The following is a 21,433-nucleotide window of genomic DNA, read 5'->3' as shown; positions in this document are numbered from 1 at the left end:
ATTTTAAATGTAATTCACTATGCTGTCATGTTCTTGTTAATGTCAGTTGAACCAAACGACTTCTTGAAACTAGACCGCCAAAAAGAACATTAATATTATTAAAATAGTTTTCCTTGCATAATATCGGCTACCTGATCATGTGAATAATTATAAAAATAATTATTAGAAAAACACACTAATCACTTAGAGGTAATTTTTGGTAATCGACACCGATATCGATAATACAAAATGTCCAACACATATTTTGTTTATTGCTTCCATTAGAAATTAGATCATTATAAGACTAATTATGGCAAAATTTACATAAAACGATATTCTTCTATATCGTGTCGGTCCCGTCGCACAGACTATAAACGTATTCAGCGACGAGACGCGCGCGTGCAGCCGCCGCCCGCCCAGTCGCCGGCCGCCCGCCCTGCATCGCACGCGCATCACGTATAAAAACAGGTCAGTTATAATCTCACATTTTTACACGATTTAATACATATTTATATAAAATAACAACCGCAATCACATAAAGCAATCAAATTTCGTTGAATCTTTATGAGTCTGAGTGATCGTTCGTGTTTATTTTCGTACTGCACTATGTCGGGTGCATGTCGCCTCGCCTGCTGAAGTGTAATTAACCAAAACGGTATTTTGTGCTGGCTTTGCGGTTTTGAGATCTTTCTAAATAGATATTATATAAATAATTAAGCATATTCCATTTGACTACCTCAGATACACTTAGTTGAAGCTCAGCGAACAGTTTATTTTTTTATATTTTGTTAATTAATTATTAACGATTTGTTATTAGCGACATGAAATTAATTACTCTCGAAATATTTACAATAGTTTGTGTGTTTAGTTTTGTTGATACGTGTGCTCTTAGCGAAGCGGATCAATCTATTTACCAGGCTCTCGGCATAAAACAACACATTTTTTGTTGAAGTTTAATATTTTGTAACATTTTCTTTTTAAACGCGGTTGCTATTTTAATTTTGTCATTTATTTTAATTGTTTATGAAATGGATTGATTTATACGAGCACCACTACCTATTTAATGTGGTTTGAGCGGCCAGCTATGGATATAACTACAAAGTTAAAAATTATACATTAATTGTTCTTATGAAGTACTTGAACTTGTGAGAACTAGTGAGAAAACCATACGTTTGATAACTATTAAACGGTATGTACATTGAAACAACACAACAATTACCGTGAGTTCGGCTCTCGTGTGGTAGCTATGAATTTTGTTCTTTACCACGAAAGTTTATAGTATTTGCGAACCCTGGCCTTTGTTTTAGGCACAGGCGCATGGTCACCTCGGAAACTCTGTCGGAATAATTCTGATTGATATTGTTCACCGATTTCTAAGAAAATATTTGATTAAAAAAATGTGCGACAGAATTTACATTAGTTAATTGAATAGATTTCTAGGTCTAAAGAAATATTATCAATAACTTAAAAAATCAATTTTTGAAATAAACAAACTCAGAAATATTATAAATATCATCCGAAATTTTATTGATAAGAATATAAAAAAAAATATATTAAAAATTAGTTGAAATAAAACCTTGCAGATTGATTTAAGGCAAACGTAACTATGAATGTGGAATATCTGGAGACAGGAGGAGATATGGATGGAACATGAGTGTTAGTGAACCTTAAAAACTTCCGCCATTTAAATTTCTTGTCTAAACGTCATCGAATTTCTTGAGCCGCTTCTACGAATCCCTCGCTACGGCACCGCTTTGTTCAGTTTGAAGTGTATTCTAATTAGTAACAGGCATTCTAATGAAGAACCTGGAAGGCTTCGCGGATAAGACACGTGAATCTTAGATAAAAATTGCGGGGTCAGATCTGGGCGAGCATCATAGACATTACTTGTGCTTAATTTGAATTAATAATTTGTCTAATGCTAACATTTCTGTTCACCCATTGCAGCAGCGTATCTTTGTTCAGTTGTTGGACAAGTATGGTCCTTTACTATTATAAAAGACATACCAGGCCCATTTCAGCATGAGCGGATAAAAGATCTAAGGCTAGACGTAAACGTATTTCACACATTGTATGCTCAATAGATTATTTTGTATTTATTACATTGTTTGAAGTTCTTGTTGTGTAACCTACTTTTACTTGGCCTTAATTTTTAAAATCCATTATCTCCGAACAGTCCTCATTAAGAGACGAAAACACTTAAACTCGTAATCTATACACATAAAATTAAAACTGTAAGGGTTAAATTTATTAATGATACGAAAGCAGAGAATACAAAAACTTATTTGCGCAAATTACTCAGAAACCGCTGCGAGGAGTTTCAATAGAACTTACGCGATTGATCAATTTCTTATACAAGCTTTATTTAATTAAATGAATTTTTATTGAAGTCTATTGAAGAACTCTATTTAAGTCTTCTATGAGGACGATGAAAGTGGAACCAATTGGCCTAATTTGAAGATTACCTTCCTATGTAAGACTAGAGTAAACATTTCTAAATGGCGTATAATGAAACATAATTATTTATAATAATCGTACTATACAGAAATTTACTTTTCACACTCTTTTTTATCGATACTATCGTAAATCAAACTTAATACAACAAATGACACATTTTAATGTAGAGATGATGTTGAGTGGTCACCACCGCCCATAGGCGTTGTTGTACTGTAAGAAATATTAACCATTCCTTACAACGCCAATGCGTCCCTAACCTTGGGAACAACGTGTTTTTGTTCTTTGCGCCTGTAGTAACACTGGTTCGCTTACCCTTCAAACTGGAACACAACAATACTTTGGCGGTAGAAAATCTAATGAGTGGGTGGTGTCTACCCAGACGGACTTGCAAAAAGTCCAACAAAATACCACCAAATTTACCAACAAAACTAAAATCCATCATGTTAGTCCAACATCAAACCTTCTCCGTCTAAACAAATCTGGTGACAAAGACTGAGGAGACATTCGTCTTGTTAATAAATTTGTGTAATATTCAGCTGATTATTTATCAAATATTATTTACAATTATATAGAATGATTAATGATTAACATCTTAGCAGTTGGCAGTTGGCCCTTCAGATAGACCACAATGGCCAAAAATCGGCTGTACCACATAAAATGCCATTAGCATATTATGTTGATTATACAAGATGATAAGCTCTTAACCTCATGTGTTACAAAAACGCAGAATATCCCATCTGGTACCTTAGAATTATGAACTGTTTCTATTTTCGGCAAAATCATACAAAAACAACGATTTTACTGTGGGTTACCAATATTATGATCTCTTGGGAATCTACAACACCCAGCGAAGCCTTTATACCGAATATTATTCACGACGATTCCATTATATTTGTTTAATATTATATTTCAAATGTTGGAAAAGAGTACAAGAGTTTTTTGTCAGTGGTCGTTCTGTAGGTAATACAACTCCGTACGATGACGACTCCAAAATAAAGAGAATAAGCTACCCTTTAGTTTTGACGACCAACTCTAAGAATTAGCTTACTTTCAATACACACTTACAATAGGTATATCTATATTAATTTGCTCTTAAAATAGACGGAAGCGCGATTGGACACGTTTGAAGGAAAATCCCTGTAGCGTAGGTATACGTACCTGTAGAACCTTCTTTTGATATAGGATTGAGTCAATCATTTTTTCAATTATTAGTAAAAATATACATACATACAATAACTTTATTCTTGTTTATTGGTTGATACGCCCGCGTCTCGGTACGATTAAACGTGAATATCTAAAAAAAATTAACTACCGTCCTAAATATAATCTGAGCATAAATAATATTTCATACAGCGGTGCGATTCTGTATGAATTCTCTTCGTATCTCACTCATGAAATGTTGACAACGCGTGATACGCCATTTTGATACGATTATTTTATAGAATTTATAATTATTATATTCAGATATTTTATTATTGTGTTCTACGGTGGCATAACAGAATATACCAGATAGTCTAATGGTACTCATTAATAAATTAATATGATTGAGAATCAAAACTTTTAATATTTAACGTATCAGAGATCTCGCGATTTGAGTTCCTGTACATACAGATATTAACGGCTCTCTTGTATCCTCTGTAGGATGTCGCATTTTTCATTGTTTCAAATAGTAAAACTTAGTAGTAGTTTCATGGTGATGGGGCTTTTTGCATGCCAGCAATAAAACAAGTACTATTACACTTGGCGGTTGGACTTTGCGCAAGCATCTCTAGGTAGGTACTAACCATTCTCTACCGTTAAACAGCTATACTTAGTATGTTTGTTTCCAGTTTGAAGGGTGAGTTAACCAGTGTAACCGGGATAACAATATCTTTGTTACTACGGTTGGTGGGGCTTTGATGTTCGATTTTTCTCTCTGTACCAATGTCTATGGGCAGTGGTGACCACTTACCATCAGATGGCCCATATATCACTACCAATATGACATAAATAAACATGCACATTTGTGCACGTGTTCAATGAAATCTCGATCCGATCTGCCGGAGACGCGCGAGTTATTCGAAATAAACTTTCCGATTTTATCGCATGTTCTTTTGTATTTGAAATTCATAAATAAAGCGAGTTGGCAGGGAACAGCGCCGGGATCTATGTCAAGTTCACAGTAAAATGTAATTGTACGACATCGGTTTATTCTTTTTATGCATTTTTACTGTATTTTTTTACGTGTATATGTTCGCCAGTAGATACACGAAAATTTGTTAAAAATATGAATTTAAAATTTTTGAGTCATACTTCTCGTCCACTCGTTCTAAACGTGAGTGGTTTTCACAGAATCCTAATTCCTGGTATACGTGACTACTTAATTTATTCTTTAAAATATTTAAAAAAAAAATCATTCATTTTATGAAACATGAACACAGACACAGTACAATTACAGCTTTACTATATATACATATAATATATATAAATAAAAGTTAATTTAAATCAATTGTATCAATTGTAAAGTGCTGAAAAGTTCGTCGACTGTAAAATAGTTAAGCAAGAAATACATCTCTTGAAAGTCTTGGTCAGCAGTGGGAAAAACTGACATTATTAACATCGACAAATGAAGCTTTTATTTATGGAGGACACGGAGTTTTCGACTTTATTAAAAACACAGATCGTTCTGTTGGTCGAGTCACTGTTTCAAAGGATTGCTTTCAAAATTGGAATACTGTTGAAAACGAAGATCTTTATAAGTGACTGATTGTAAATGTATTCAGCGATTATAATGAGACGCGGTTAAACGATGTTATATGGATTATACAGTAAGATCTATTGTCGGAGGCGGCGCAAGTTTGCCAAAATTTATAGATGCAAAATGTTGTCGAAACTTGAACTAAACTAAATTTTAAAATATTTGTATTATCCATAGACTGGACGTATAGATACAAAAGTTTGTTAGAATCCTTTTATGATTTCAACATATTATTTTAAATACTATATATTAGTATAGCCAGATAATATTAGTCTGAAGTATTGTATTTTTCTAGTATCATAAAACAAGGGCGCTTGATATGAAAAGGACGAGGACACTACTAACTAAAATTCTGATTTCAAATTTAAACTTCGTCTATACTTCTGGTCACAAGCCTTGCTTTAGAGAAGAAAGTAGAGCGCAATTCACCAACCAGTATCAGTAAACATGAGGCATAATTTCATCGGAAGGATGCAAGTTACCTTACGATACACTATCGAGCACGGGATGAAATTATCAGACAAATTAGGCACATGAACTCCGGTGCTTGTCTATGAAAATCCGCGATCTTTGTTTGAGTTTGTCTTGTTCTATTTCCTGAGCCATTTCAGGTTTTATATTTTGTACATTAAAACAAACGAAACACACACACATATATATATATATGTGCACATTATTTCCGATATAAAATTAATTAAATTCTTGTATCTATCTATAAACTCTTCTCAAGCATAGGTATACTCGTAGGAATCAAAATAATTAGTAACTTATTCCAACAAACGCTTAGACAATTTAAAATCTATACAAAAGCTTTGTCTATAGTAAAGTGAGTAATTACAATTATAAATAGGCCGAGCAAAGTCTGGGCAAATAAAGTGTATGACTACATCCATTAGAATATATTTTGACAAAACGTTATAACATAAAACATTCGATTCACAATTTCAACCAACAAAGACCGTTTAATTTGTTAAATTACCTATTCATTTCCGTGGTCAGGAGTTTAGGAAAATCTTAATTGTATTTTAGTAAAACGGCTCTTATGCATAAAGATATAAGGATCACTATTCTCACGATCGTTTTGTGGAAAACAAACAATCCACTATATTTACAGCAAGTACTAACTATTTCACTCAAAACACGAGCGAGGCTAACAAGATGTTATTTGTTTCATTACGAAATTAAATTAACTGCGAGTATTATTGTTTATACTCACTTACTGAGAACTGAACTGAATTAGAGATGAAGATTATTTTATAAATATCATCTGGGGAGTCATACTGAAGAAGCGAATGGACACACAAGCCATCGGTGTTCCACCTGATGATAACTAGTCGGGTATCCCTCATTATACATTAGCACTGTGTATCCTGTCATTGTGGAGTCTCAGATTGTTTCTCGTAATTACGCACTTCAAGCCGTAGTTAAGAAGTTGAACTATGTTAGAAAGAGCCTACAAGGATTTTTATTTATTCTATATATATATTCTAAAAGTTCGGCTTAATAGTTGTCACGCTCAATGAATCAAAACGAAAGTACCTTTGTAATTGTCTACCGAATATTTTTGGGTGAGGAGGGTAGACTTCTGAGTGAGACCGGATTCTATGACGTGATCGAAATCGGCAGGACGCTGCTTTATGCCATCATGCCCTCCGTCCGTTATCAATTTTGATACTACCCGGCTTTCCGTACCGGCTATTCTTATTAATATTTACGACTAGCACGATAGCGCTAGTTTAAGCTATATAGTCTGGGCGGTAGGAGTTTGTAGAAGCTAAAGCTAAGCTTTATCCAATAGGGTAGGTAACATAGTCTACCGTCAAACACATCAAGTATTATCGTGTTCCGGTTCGAAGGGTGAGTAAACGAGTTCAATTATAGACACGAGGGGCGTTATGTAGGTTTTCGACGCATTGGTATTTCCATTACATCGTTAATAAAATGAATATTTAATTTACAGCATCAATGTCTATGGTCGGTGGTAACTACTTACAATCAAGCGGCCCATTTACCCGTCAGTCTATATATGTTAAATAAAAAAGCGCTTCGTTAGTATGGTTACAAACCTTAATTAAGACTCAGACACATTTGCGTGGCCAAGGATTTTTTTTAATAAAATGGGTCCCTCTCGCATGCCATGACCACAGCCTGCGTCTAATTGAGAGGACTAACAAAAAAAGGTTTCCAATTGTACGATCGGACAGGTCCAGCCTTGGTGTAGGCAAGCATTATACGGGATTCGGTGTCGCGTCGATTATGAACTCTTAACTTTTTTATTACGTTTATGTCTCCGTTGTTAAAATAAGTTCTGTTATAGTTAAATTTAACATACCGCCGTAATACATTGCTATTGATTGTTGATTCCAGCTCGTTTAAAGTTCAACAATCAAATATATATATTCCCAGAAAGTTTATAAATAAGTAAGACGAGCACTAGCAATTAATAAACTGCTCCCAACGGATATAGAGACCGTGGATATATAAAAATAATTTGTCAGGATATCCCATCGCATCGGTGCTGCATTCGCTATTTTTAAACATCGCCGTTCACAATATATTACACTTACACCAACACCGTCTAGATGTCGCACGTCTGCGTGTACGCACACAAAAATGATAATTATTAATATCGTCTTTCGGTGCGCGTACGCAGCGCCCCCGTCATCTCTGTCAGGCAGCCTCTCGAAATGCATTTCGAACATGCATTTTCAGAGCAAAAGGAAGAAGTCATGACATCGAACTTATTTATGCTCACATTGTATTTTTGCAGCTTCCATCTTTGTCTAAGCGCTGTCTCGCTTAATGCAGCATTCATAGTGGAAACCGCTGCAAATAGACTCCGGCCGGTCCCTCGCAATAAACCTACAATGTTTTATTTTATTTTAAACTGAAACTTGTTGTTAACTTTAGAAAGAGGTAAAGCTAATTTTGAATCAAAACATGGATTTTAACTTAACTTTTTATCGAAGTTTTGGTTCTACAACGTTCAAAACAACAACGTATATATTTTTTTTAAATAAAAATTGTTGTTTTTCTTTGCTATTGATGAAATATGGCTTGGCAATAGTTAATATTCTAAGCATAAATCGGAGTTATTTATTGACTGGGTCCACAATCAAATGGGATAAAGACCTCTCGAGATGTAGATTTTTTTTATCTCTCTGTGTCTAGTCAAAAACGAATACTGATCTATAATTAATAATACACGGAGATTGCGTAACAAAGTGACAAACTAAAAATATAATAGTGATCCACTTGCAGACAATCATCCGGATGAACCGGAATAACCTTTTAGAAAACCTAAACACAAGGGAGTCGAACCCACAGGCGACTTGGCAGATGCATAGACAAAACTGTGCCAACGGGGTCATTCGTCTAATAGTGTTAAATATTGTTTGTCATACAAACACAATATTTTGAATTTACACGCTAAAAGTTTTATTATTAGAGTATTCGTAAACATTTTCTCTGCTGCCGGGGTTTGCCCAGTTTAGACGAAACTACAAACAAATGTGTAACTCGATAATGCTTACACCAAGGTCTCGACTGAAGACCAACTTACAAACAACTTAGTTAACTAGTAACTTTGTTTATATAATTATCCAAACATTATATCTGATCTTAAAGCACAATAACGGATACACCATTACAGAAAAGGGTAATGTCTAAATTACTTCAATATGGGATTTATTTATTAACATGACTTAAGTAATTTTGAATACAATTATCATCATATAAATTAAAGTATATAACATACAGAAATAAAACACTCACGGTACTTTTAAATCGTCGTCTTTATGTTAACACCGCCGGTTCGAAACGTAGAATCTACTGAATAACACCGTCAAGAAATTGTATACTCTCTTCTGTTCAAATGTAACAAATACTTAGATAAAATTGAATTTATATGTCTTACGACCTCCACTCTTTCTTATCATCTGTATATTATTGCACTATATAATAAGCCTTATTAGATAATATTTTCAACAAAAGAACATATTTTATTAATAACAAAATAAATTTCCTAATGCATACAGATGACATGCATATAACAACACAATCTACAATTTCCAATTGAAACCATAGATCGGATCGAACTTGAGTCTATGTTTTTTTTTTGTATGTAAGATATACATAAGTTTACGTAAAACATATATAAGAAAGGTCCTAAATAAGTATATACAAATAAAAAATACAACCACGTGGAATGACGGCTTGAATGCTAGCAGCAATACCTCATTGCATCCCAATTCGATTCTCTTTATCTCTATGCGTTGTAAGCCCAAGTCTGTAATATGCTTTAAACTACTCATCCCAGTATATAATATACACTCCTGAGTATTTATTTGGTGACAGAATCGAACACGGCAACTATTTAGGCTCTAGGTAACATGACTTCGATTACAGCTTGTAACTGCTAATATTATTTCGTGAAGTGCATTCTCATAAATTCGTAAATACTGAAGTAGGCCACTTGAATCGATGCCACTTAAAATGTCCGCCGATATCGGAGCACGTTTTAAAGTCCATTTCAATCTAATACGTATAAAACTTACACAAACCAAATAAATTATCTTACGCAATCTTTGTTCTCTCGTATAATTTAAATATTTAATAAAAATCGCAGCGACCATTTGATTCTTACTCGATACGTCAATGTTACATTGTAATCCATGCAAAGCGAATCACGAATTATAACCTAAACTTGTGTCCGTTTACGACATTATCTAACAACAAAGAATTTATCCAATTTTCAAGATCAACGTGCATTGAAGTAGGGTGAACTCTATGCTTTAATATAATATAGAAGCTGGAGAATTGAAAGACAAATGTAGGCTATATCTACATTTATTTAGGATTCTTCAGGTGAGTGTTAAATAGGTCTACAATTATAAAGAATATGGTCTATAAAAATAAGTCAAAAGTTCCATGCCCATGATTATTTTAGGAAGTAAAAGATTTCCTCGAGTTTAATGGTTATTTAGAACAAAGTATTCACGTAGTCACATCTATTTTTAAAACACGAATAACTTTAGCACTTCCGGTAGTGAGTGAGTACACCGTACTATTTTTTTGTTGAGTTTTGACGTCACGAATCAATGTTTCAAACGTAACATAGAAATAAATCATTTGCGTTTGTATTTCGATAGTTTTTTTAAATTTATATTTGTATATTGTACGAAAAAAGTGAACAATTTCAATACTGTCATTTATTCAAAAGACTATTCTTGCAAAAATAGGTTACGTAATCCGAAGAAACAGGAGCTATCATTTTCTTAGTAAATTGATAACACTAATTTATAAGTAATTATTTAAGTGAATGTTTATTTTATTCCTTTTAATATATACTGTATTTAATATAAATGGCATTTCTAAAAACCTCAACAATACATAATTAATAAGATTTTAAAGAATTAATGATAGAGACAATATAAACGATTTTTTTCCAATTAGGAAAAATTGTAATTACGAGAGAGAAAGTTAGTTTAATGATCACGATAATTAAATATAGATCATACTAATTGAAAATTTGATTTAAAATCATACATTACTTATCACTTCATTTCTTTCTGAAACTTCTACCGATGCTTTAAAGAACTCAAATTTAGGACAGATTTAGTCTAGGCTAGGCGAGATCTCCCCATTTTTACTTACAATTATGTAAAATAATAAGAATGTCACATAAATCAGCAATCAATAGGATAGAATAAATACGTCACTAGAATCATAGATTGGGTTACAATAAGAACTGGCAGCCGGCAACGGGGCGGTCGCGACGCGGGAAGCGAACCGTCCTCATTTCAGGAGAGCCAACAACCCGACGCACTGAACCCGAGTCTTTGACACTTACCGGGAGTAGGCCAATTATTTTCGTGATGTACTTTCGACGTAAATAAATCCTACCGACTCTATGTTATTGTATCGGACCCGTTTCGAATTATATGGAGGAAAAACGAGGTACGTATAATGTCGTTTTATTAAAGGTCAATGTTAAAATTATTATTCAAAGTGAGACAGTGTAATTATAGGCACAAGAGACGTAACATCTGCAGGATGAACGCGTTGTCGTTGTAATAGTTCATATGTCTCAAAGGTTCATTAAACAAATATTGCTTATAGATTTTTGTTTATTGTGGGGACAACTAACAAATTATTCATTAATAAACATGAAAAATATTTACTTACGTATAGTGCTGTAAATGTTATAGTTTTATTAACGCATGTAATTGATGAATTGTATACCGTAAACTACAAGTCCGTTCGAATACCCAAGCCGAAAACGAAAAGCATTTCATAGTTGCAGTTTTCCCAAATATTTCGAAGAATGAATAATACAAATAGTACCGTAAAACAAACAATGCAGCAATAAGATTTATAGTTATTATGGTTACCTTCTTATCGTACATCAGATAAATCAAAAACGCAATTAGTCCATTTTTCCCCGAGTCTAATGACGAATGAGAATCAATCCCCCCATTTCCGATTTAAAATTAACCGTCTGAGAAGTCTGGACGGAATCTATCCAAGCCAACGAACTAAACGCAATTATGATTCATAGATAAACCTTCCGTGTAGAGTTCAGGTGTGACACGCGGTCGTTCACTGTGCGCCTGCGCAGAAGTTGCCAAATAACGTGTTTCCTAACATCGGGTCCAGAGAACACTCAACGATACGTTTATTGTACAAGTGGCCTATCAGAGTTAAGCATTCATTTGTATGATTATACAACTACTAATTATGATTTATTTTTAATTATTTTTGTCATTACTATTTTTACTAAATTTGTAACTAAATTTAATATTTCTTAATTACAGTCGGTATGAACACAATAATATGTGATAGACGTTAGTAGAATGAACTGACGGCTCAATTAAAATAGCCAGTAAAGATGGCGGAAAATGAAGAATTCATGATGCTGTCCGCGCGCGTTATTGATAATTCCGCGGACATTTTTCAACCGCGTCTAAAATTTAAAAACACACCAATCATATACATGGTTGGTTTTTGTTGCTTCAAATTTAATAAAACTCTTAAATATCTGATTGATTCTGATATTCATTTGCGTCATTTTGAAACAGTTGATGATTCGGCATTAACTGTGGTTACGTGATTTCTTAAGCAAGTGATAATAACAGCATCCCCTAGCTGCTTAAAAGTCTTTGAATATGTTATAATGACTTATCGCTTTCTCTGTTAATAAAAACAGGGCATCTACATGAAAAGTGGCTTCCTATAAATGTATTAATGATTCCAACACGAAACACATAATCCGATACCAAGATTTCCTCTAGGTGTTCTAATCTAGGCAATCTTTGTTCTCGTATATCCCCATCTTCGGGTACCTAATAGAGGTACCTAAAATAATTGTGATAAATCAGATTAGATTAGTCTTTTTAAAAATATTTTTCTACGTTATAATTTTATTTTTCGTATAAATATGATTTCTCTTAGCTAAAAAAAGGGTATTCAATCATACGCCTGCGATCTAGTAACAGAAACCACAGCTAAGTTGTAAACTTGAACTTATGCCCGGCATTGTCACAAACTCCAATCCAAATTCAATCCAACCTAAAGGAACGCAATTAATGCATCGTGTACCAAAACATTTATAATGCAAAATGTATACGATACGAAGCCCTCGAGATTACTTGAAGGATCAACAAACAGTCTTCTATTTTTTTATATTAATTGTCATTGTTGCATTAATGCGTCACAAAAAAGGCTGTAAGATATTATATATAACAAGGACCACAACAACACAAAGAATTGACGTTTGTCAACAGAACAACTATTTAGTGCGTTGACGAGTAGACTCAGCTAGACGAGCAGAAAACCATTAAAAATAACAATGTATTTTAAATTAAATATTATAAGATTGCTATAAAAACAACCCTGTTGAATTTAATTATGCTACATTGATTTTTGATGTAAACAATTTCTATTAAATTTTTAGAATCTATTATTGTTTCATTTGAATAGAAGAATGAGTATAATTTCTCGAGGGTTTTATTCGGTAGATTCTACTTTCCGAACCGGCTGATTTAATAGTGGCGTGAGTGTTTTGTTTCTTTTTATATTATCTACTTTAACTTATAAAATTAATTAATGGTCGATGACAATTATTATTCACAGATAAATTATTCAACAATGATATAAGTCATGTTAATAACATTTAGTCTATGCAGACGATCAAATTGACAACGAATGCCATTTAAATGCAATTTTGTGTTAGTATAACCAAAGCCTACTTCATTGCTCTGATCGATTGATATACTTTAAACTGGATTCAATTAAAATTAGAAGAGATTTATTGGAACAAACATTTCTACACAATTTATTTATTTATGGTTTTTAAGATAAGATTAAAAATGACATCGAAATAGATAAGAAATCATTCAGGAACTCTTTCATAACTTGTAACCCCTTTTTATATAGTTGTACGAGTATTTTTGTTAAAGTTATTTATAACTTGATACACGTTCTGTTACCTTAATCATGACTATTTGAGCAAAATTGTGTGAATCACGATTAAATGTTTTTGTGTAGACTTCGTTGGCAATCCACATCACAAAAAAACTATCAGACATCATAATGACAAGGTAGCTTTGCTTAATACAATAATACATATAATTACTATTTTAATATGAACGAGTTTACAAATGAGAAGGCTGTTCTAAGCTATGTAAGTACTTTCATAAGGCACCGTGCTTAGTTTGGAGGCAATAAGGCGCGCACTGTGCTTGGTCATGGAGCCCTTAAGGCTAACCTCTGGGCTCTTTTCTCTTTCTTCCAACTTTCGAACACGCCGGTGTAACAATGTCGGGATAAACTACACTTTTAAAACTCAATCACTTTGTCTGTGTGTAAAATACTTTTTCAGTCGGAAAAAAAATCATTATCTGGTAGGAAAAATTCAAAGCAATTTTCGTATAATTTGTTTTGATCGCGAGATGATTAGGCGGTTATGTACCTTATGACAGACATTATGATACTGTCACAGATTAAAAAAGATGTTGATACTTTATCGTATATTATCGTTAATGAGAAAGACCCAAAACTAGGATTAACATACGCCTATTATTTTATGTTATACGCTTGTTATTCTATACAAAATTAAATAAATAATTAAATAAGGGAGGAGTTGGTATTCGTTGTAAAAAGCTAATAATCTATCTTGCTAGTTATGGTTTAATATCTTGTAGATACTATATATTTTTTCAAATAATATTTAACGAACGGACGCAGATTGCAGCTCTATACGTCCTTTATATAGTTTGTTGTTTATCTCTCATTTCTATACAATATATATTATGGTTTCGTGACAGAAATAGTGCGCATCTTCTCTTCTGTTAAATTAATTACGTAATTAGTTCAGACACGTAACATATCTGATGTTGATTCTTGAATCTAAACAAAATAAGTAGAGTAACAATTTGTCCCACTTTGGATGAAGCTTATTACTAACAGATTAATTTTTGTTAGGTAATTTCTGTATGTAGACGGGCCATCTGATGGTAACATGAATAACAGTGGTAAAGATACCATCGCCTGTAAACATTAAGAAAGCAATATTACCCATTCTTTACATAATCAATGTACCACCAACCTTATTATCTATGATAATTTGTTCCAGTAGTTACACTGTAATTAAACTTTCAAACCGGAACACAACGATACCCAATAATGATGTTCAGACGAAAATTAGTGTGGTACCTATCGGGCTTGCAAAAAACTCTACCACCAAGTGCGTTTCCACCTAGCACGACATGAAAGATAAACATATTTCAGAGAAACGAAAACTCAGCTAACAGCTCGTTTTTGAACCCGAAACCTTTGGTGAATATCTTCGTGCTTTAACCACTGTGCCAGCTCGGCTCGTAAGTCTAAAGTCTAGATAGCCTAATACTAATGCTGTCAGTACCACTTGTGATTCAAGTCTACAAATAATTACTTAATCCAAACTTGTTACGTTCCCTAGAAGTAAATGTTGCCAGTAATCAAGTAACGACGCCTAACACCTGTACACATACCAACTCTTGAACCGGAGATAGTGGTCGGCTCTAATGAAAAAATACATCCTTATTAGTGGGATTCGCACCATCAGGTTCCCGAACTGAGTTCATTAAAATTTAATCTAATCAATTTAATTTGAATTTTTAATTTAAAATTTCGTTTTAATTTGTATACGCGTGAACCTTAAGCGAATGTTGGGTTTTAGGTGCTTAATCGGCGTGAGGAAATTTTCATATCTATCTCTTATACGCTGGAATTTTTTTTACTCATATGTGTCCATCAAACCGCGATGTGGAAGCGCGGTGAATAATGCCTTTGCCCGACGGGTCCTTTACAGGGTCTTCTTTTTGTATGTCAATAGTTTGTAATTGTTTACATTTTTCTCAGTTTCTATAAAATATATTTTACAAATTGGGTTGGGTTACATATACAGGTCACGCACCGGGAGGGCTTTTTCACAGTTCTTTTCGGTTGAATTAACTTTTCGAATCGGTGGTGGTTTAACATTTAATTCAACACTAACATGACGGTTCAAAGTGCATTTATCACCAGCAGCCAATAAGGAACAATACTGACGTATATATTATAATAATTTTTGCTACAATAAAATTAAATCCTTCCAAAAAAATCACTTAATACAGTTTCAAATTTTAGTTTCATCTTTATATTAGGTCTTTGGCGTTCAAAGATACATCATATTTGCAAGAAAGAGACAACATACTATATTATACTGTTCAGAATAAAGACTTACATAATACACGTTAGGTAAGATTCTATGCAAACGATACTATAAGTTCATGAAGTTATTGGTAAATCCTAATAGTAAACATAGTAAAATAAAGTAATGTATCTAGTTTGAAGTAGTAAAGTCAAACGGCTGTTATTTCTATTTCGAGCGAAATCCACACTAACCTACGCTCTAAATTAATTTTCTATTTGTTCATAGGCAATCTTTAAATAAAACATCGATAAATAAGCGCATTGGTGTTACATCTACAGACAAACCGAGTATGTCCGGTATCAATTGATTACTCAAATGAGAATGCTGTTTCATTATCAAGCGCCAATTAATACGTAAACAGCAATCCGTACATACCATCTGGCGCTTGTGGGGAAAAATTTGGCCATCCATCACCTCCGAACTGACTATCGATATAGGTCAGTACGGAAACATTGAATCGAAACGATGTCTATTTTAAAACTATAAAGAAACGGTAGTGCATGGTAATAAAAAAAAAACAAGTCGTTTTTCGTATAAATAGAAATCTTCAGTTCGCAGTGGTACAGACGAGGACTGGTCTCTGAACCTGATAAACGTCCATGAACAGGTCGATAGGTGCCATACGTACATACGGGATGCGTTTTCGTTAACATTCAATACATGTTTTATCGAATTTTAATGAAATAGCACGCTTACAGTTTATGTTTTCATATATAAACGTATCGTACAGCTGATCGTCATTTTAATAATAAAAAAAATGTTTTATTTTCAGGACTCTAATTGGATTCGAACGTTGAGACTTATGGAAGCAACGTGACAACTATCAAAAATGTCATTTAGAAATTACGTAAGTGATCACGTTTGTTATCAAAATACTTATAATAAATCTTTCTTTAATGAAAATGAACTTATAACATTTTTAATTATTTTTATATATATATTAAAAAAAAAAACAATACGAACTGAAGTGTATGAGTCTAGTGATGTTCTTCGGCTTACTATTAATCAGTCTGTGAGAGCGAAGGGCTCAATAAAACTCATGTATGTTATCTCCGAGCGCGCATTCCTCTTGCTATTAATAAATCGGTGAAAGGAAAAGCTTTATGTCTGATAGTGTTAAATGAAGATTATGGATTTGAAAATATGATTTGAAGATGACTTCGTCGTGTATTTTAAGTGCAAGATCATAATATTTAACAAAGCTGAAATAGAAGTACTACATAAGAGCAAAACGTAATTTGATGTTATTTTTCTTTTCAGTATGATTCATCGTCTTCGTACAGTAGGAATCGAGATACGGCCAGAACAGCCAGTGTATCTACAGACCGACCAGCAACCGTCACAGCCAAATACACAACGACACCTTCTTACAAGTCTTCTAGTATCCCTATACTCAATGATCGCTCAGCACGCGAAGAAACACCGATATCCACAATCGCCAACCGATATGCAAGCTACAGCAAAACTGCGACACCAGAGAAAACGACGTCTAAATACGAAAAGAAAGATTATTCTAAGCTTTCTGTTCCATCAGTTTCAGCAAATGTGAACCGAAGTAGAGATGTTAGCCCCGTATCAACGACTTCCAAATACAGTATCAGTCGAGCTTCACGACATACCAGTCCTGAAAGAAAAACGGCGAAAAATTACAAAGAAAAAAGCCAAAGCGTAAGTACTGCTGATCGCGACAAAGACATTCCAAATAAGACTGATAAGTCTACTAATTACAGTAGTCTATCGAATTATAAACTTTATCCGCGAACACCGAGTTACTCGAGACCATCTTCTAGAGTTGACAGTAAACCAGAAGTTACGGTAAACCGATATGCTATAGCCAATCGCTTGTCGTCATCGACCTACTTAAGAAGTCCGACTCCTGTTAAGAGGCCTTCACTGTCTCCTGTCAGTCACTTTGAAGTAAATAAAAATGATCATGACAAAACGACGATATCGAGTTGTGTTACAGAAGAAATAAATGAAAATCGAAAAGAACATAGTAAAGGATGTAATCAAAATGGCACGGAACTTATTGTTGAAGAAAACGATGAAATTGAAACAATTTCGGTTATAACACGACATACTTCACCTACACCGCCAGGTTCGTCAGCTTATGTGAGGATGAGACGAGCAGACATGGCTAAAACTATTGAAAAAATTACAACTCGTTTAAAAAAAAGGCCTCAAATGGTAGATAAAGAAATTCAATCGGATAAGCTCGATGATCCAACTCGGACGAGCAGATATGCTAGTACAAGTAGAACTAGCATGACTAATTGGACATATTATTCTCCAAATGTCAACAGTTACACTGGTTATGCGGGGAGATATTCAACACAGTACTCAAATTTGCGAGAAAATTGCAATAATGATAGAAGTAGCCGAAGTCGAAGTAAGGAACCTATAGAAAATAAAACTATTACAACTGGTTCAGAGAACAAAGAGAAAGAAACGGCTACGACAAACAATAATATAGAATACAGCGAAGAAATTAATAATGACCAAAATAAAGACGGTGCATCTTCGGAAATAATAGTTAATGTTAATCTTAAATTGCAAAAATCTATAAGTCCACCACCAATACCAACAGTTTCTTTAACTGAATCTTCTCCTGAAGTATTAAATACAAACAATCATCATTTACCACCTCAACCTCCAAAATCAGAAAGTACTGGTAAAATAAAAAAAATAAAAATTCGTAAGTCTAGTACAGACTCTTCTTCCGATTCAGCGCCCACGAAAAAAGTAGTTAAAAAGAGAAGTAAATCTGTAAGCTCTACTGACTCTGAACAAAATGGTGAAAAAACTAAGAAACTAAAAGATCCCACCAAAATTCCCTCAAAGAATATAAGTAAAACACCCTCTATTACTAACTTACCCAACGGCTGCTCAAAGTTAAAAAGTCCTAAATCTAGAGAAAGTAATAGCCCAGAGTCGAGTATCACACTATCGACTCAATCATCTATAAGTGAAGATGAAACAGTATTAAAGTTAAAATCAAGTGATAGTATAAAAACAAACAATGAAAATTATTCGCCTATAGATCAACCAGTTAAACAAATACAATTACAGAAAAATGAAGGTGCGGAAGAAGCCAAATCATTTTTAATACGAGCATTAGCTCCCGTCACAAATCTATTTAAACTTCGACATCAAGACAATAGCGACACAAATCGCCTTTTGGACAGTTCAAATGTAGAACCAACGAATAAAGATATAATAAATATTATTAGTGAAAATGGATCACATAAAACCAAAAACAATACGAGCAACATTATAGCTTCGAATGATGACAATTTAGTGAAGTTGAAAGCGATAAGACATATTGAATCCGGAGAAAGAGCGTGGTGGTTAGAGTCGGACTCTGATCAGAAAAAGAGCAATGAAAAAGAACGGCGACCAGAAACCTCCAATGAAGAAAAAATCGAAAGTCAATTATTACACCCAAATACATCGGAGGCAAAGGATACGAAGCGGCCAATCAAATTAAATAGTTTTGCGGATGATGAGAAGCCTTGGTGGCTAGATAGTAATGCAAATATACCAGAAGGAATCGAACGATTAACTCCACCGAGAAAATCATCAAGTGACAGCGACAAAAGTGATAAATTTAACTTCTTTAAGATGCGACATATCGATTCTGGGGATCGAAAAGATTGGCGACTATCTAGTAATGAAAACATGCTGAGCAAACAAGAATCACAAAATAGCATAACGTTAAGTAAATCAGGATCCGATCAAAGAAGTTTTCCAATGAGGCGAATTCGACACATCGAATCTGGTGAACGTCCATGGTGGCTATCAAGTGACAAAAACATTCCGGAGGGTATTGAAAAATTACCAACGCCACCTCCACAACAGGAGAGTGACTCCTCAGATTCGGAAGAAGTCGAGGTTTATGTACCATCAAGCCAGATCCCACCATTCCCGCTTCATCTTCCCGATGACGAGCCACTCGGTGACAGAAGAAGCCCGGAAGGATTAGAAACTCCGAATGAGGATTATGGAAGAGGCCGCAACTCGCCTTACGAAAATAATCGACAGTACAGAAGAGACTCAGCCAATTTACCGTATCAAAAAGGCGCTGAGAAATACATATCACGTTATACGGATATCGACGACATATTGGGCACTTCGGGCCAGATTTACAGCCCATTCATGGACTCCATATTAGCACGCAGAACCGGTCAGATACCTTTTGACGATGACGAATGCGAGGAGATAGATCCCACCCAAGTAAGGATCCACGACAGCACTGCGCAAATGCCCGTTATCAAGAAGCTCCGTTGCAGGTAATTTAATACTCGGCATATTGTTTTAATTGGGAACTCCAGTTCATATTTAAGGAGATATTCTTAATTGCCATTAATGAGTATTTTCACACTAAATAATGTTGCAACTTTAGATTCAAATTAAAAATGTGCAACGTTACAATATTATGTTTTAGTATCTAGACTAATGTTCGTTGTGTAACCTAAATAACGTCAAGAACAATAAATTTTAATATGATTATTCTTGAAATAATTATCATAAAAATTATAGAATTATATTTCAAATGTAAACTAAATTTCACATGTTAACGAAATAAATTTCACAAGTTATCGAAAGCAAAATAAAAACTATTTATTAATCAAGTTGGATTTAAACTGTTTTAGTTATTGAATTTTTCCTTTAACAATTATTTCTTTTATTTACAGAAGTGAAATTATTGACTACCGGGAAGAGGACCAGGTATGTTTTTATGAGTACTGATTTACATTTAATAAATTGTGTTTAACCAAACGAGATATGCCCGCGATCCTGTTCGCATTGATTTTGATTATAGAGTCTGATGATGCAGTATGTTTAAACTTGTACATTATATTTTATAAGTACGTATAACAAATAAATGATAATACGTGTTATACACAGACAAACCGTTTGAACTTAACGATAAATGTAACAAGAAACGCTTAATAATTATCATTATTATTCTGTAAAGAATGAAGTGGTCAAGTTTCTCAATAAAAACTCACCAGGCATTCAGAGCTATTAAAAATTATAGTGAACTCGCTTATCTCGATTCGAAAACGTATTGAACTTTTTCATTTATATCAAAAGCAGATGGTAAGTGTGAGACATGAAGGTGCATTTATACAAAAACTGTAGTTGCAGTAGTAATAAATATGCAATAACAGGTTGTACAAGTGCCTAATATTCACACGGAGCGCCTTAAGGCTTCCGCGGACGGGAGCACTGAACCGAGGAAGGCACTGTTATCCTTGAATCTCCCTCTGGGAACAGCGCGCCGGAGAGAGACGGCGCGGCGTGTTGTGCGTGGCTCGGTACTCACATTTTAAGATGCTGACGTCACGGCCAATGAATAAAACGAACATTTGTCGTTCGTCTCCAGATTAATAAACGATTTAAATAATATATGCTAATTCAAATATATTATAACGAATATAAAAATTTGAATATATTATACCAAAGTGAACTTATATTTTATTCAAACACAATTTGTTTATCCTTATGTTCACATCTCAATG

General features: G+C 33.9%; 1 protein-coding gene across 2 annotated transcripts in view; it reads left to right on the top strand.

The window, feature by feature from the left end:
- The first annotated feature begins 391 nt into the window (after nucleotides 1-391).
- LOC125075749 (FH1/FH2 domain-containing protein 3) overlaps nucleotides 392-21,433 on the top strand; it is a 73,596-nt gene continuing 52,554 nt past the window's right edge. The window contains exons 1-4 of one of the 2 annotated variants that reach the window (XM_047687458.1): nucleotides 392-447; nucleotides 16,681-16,755; nucleotides 17,169-20,197; nucleotides 20,603-20,636. In XM_047687458.1, the coding sequence (XP_047543414.1) occupies nucleotides 16,738-16,755; nucleotides 17,169-20,197; nucleotides 20,603-20,636 (3,081 nt within the window). In that variant the 5' untranslated portion in view covers nucleotides 392-447; nucleotides 16,681-16,737. The remainder of the gene's footprint in view (nucleotides 448-16,680; nucleotides 16,756-17,168; nucleotides 20,198-20,602; nucleotides 20,637-21,433) is intronic. The other variant, XM_047687460.1, reaches the window with a different exon arrangement.

Source organism: Vanessa atalanta, chromosome Z (genome assembly GCF_905147765.1).
Source record: "Vanessa atalanta chromosome Z, ilVanAtal1.2, whole genome shotgun sequence".
Lineage (NCBI taxonomy): Eukaryota > Metazoa > Arthropoda > Insecta > Lepidoptera > Nymphalidae > Vanessa > Vanessa atalanta.
This window is presented reverse-complemented; position numbering and strand designations above follow the sequence as displayed.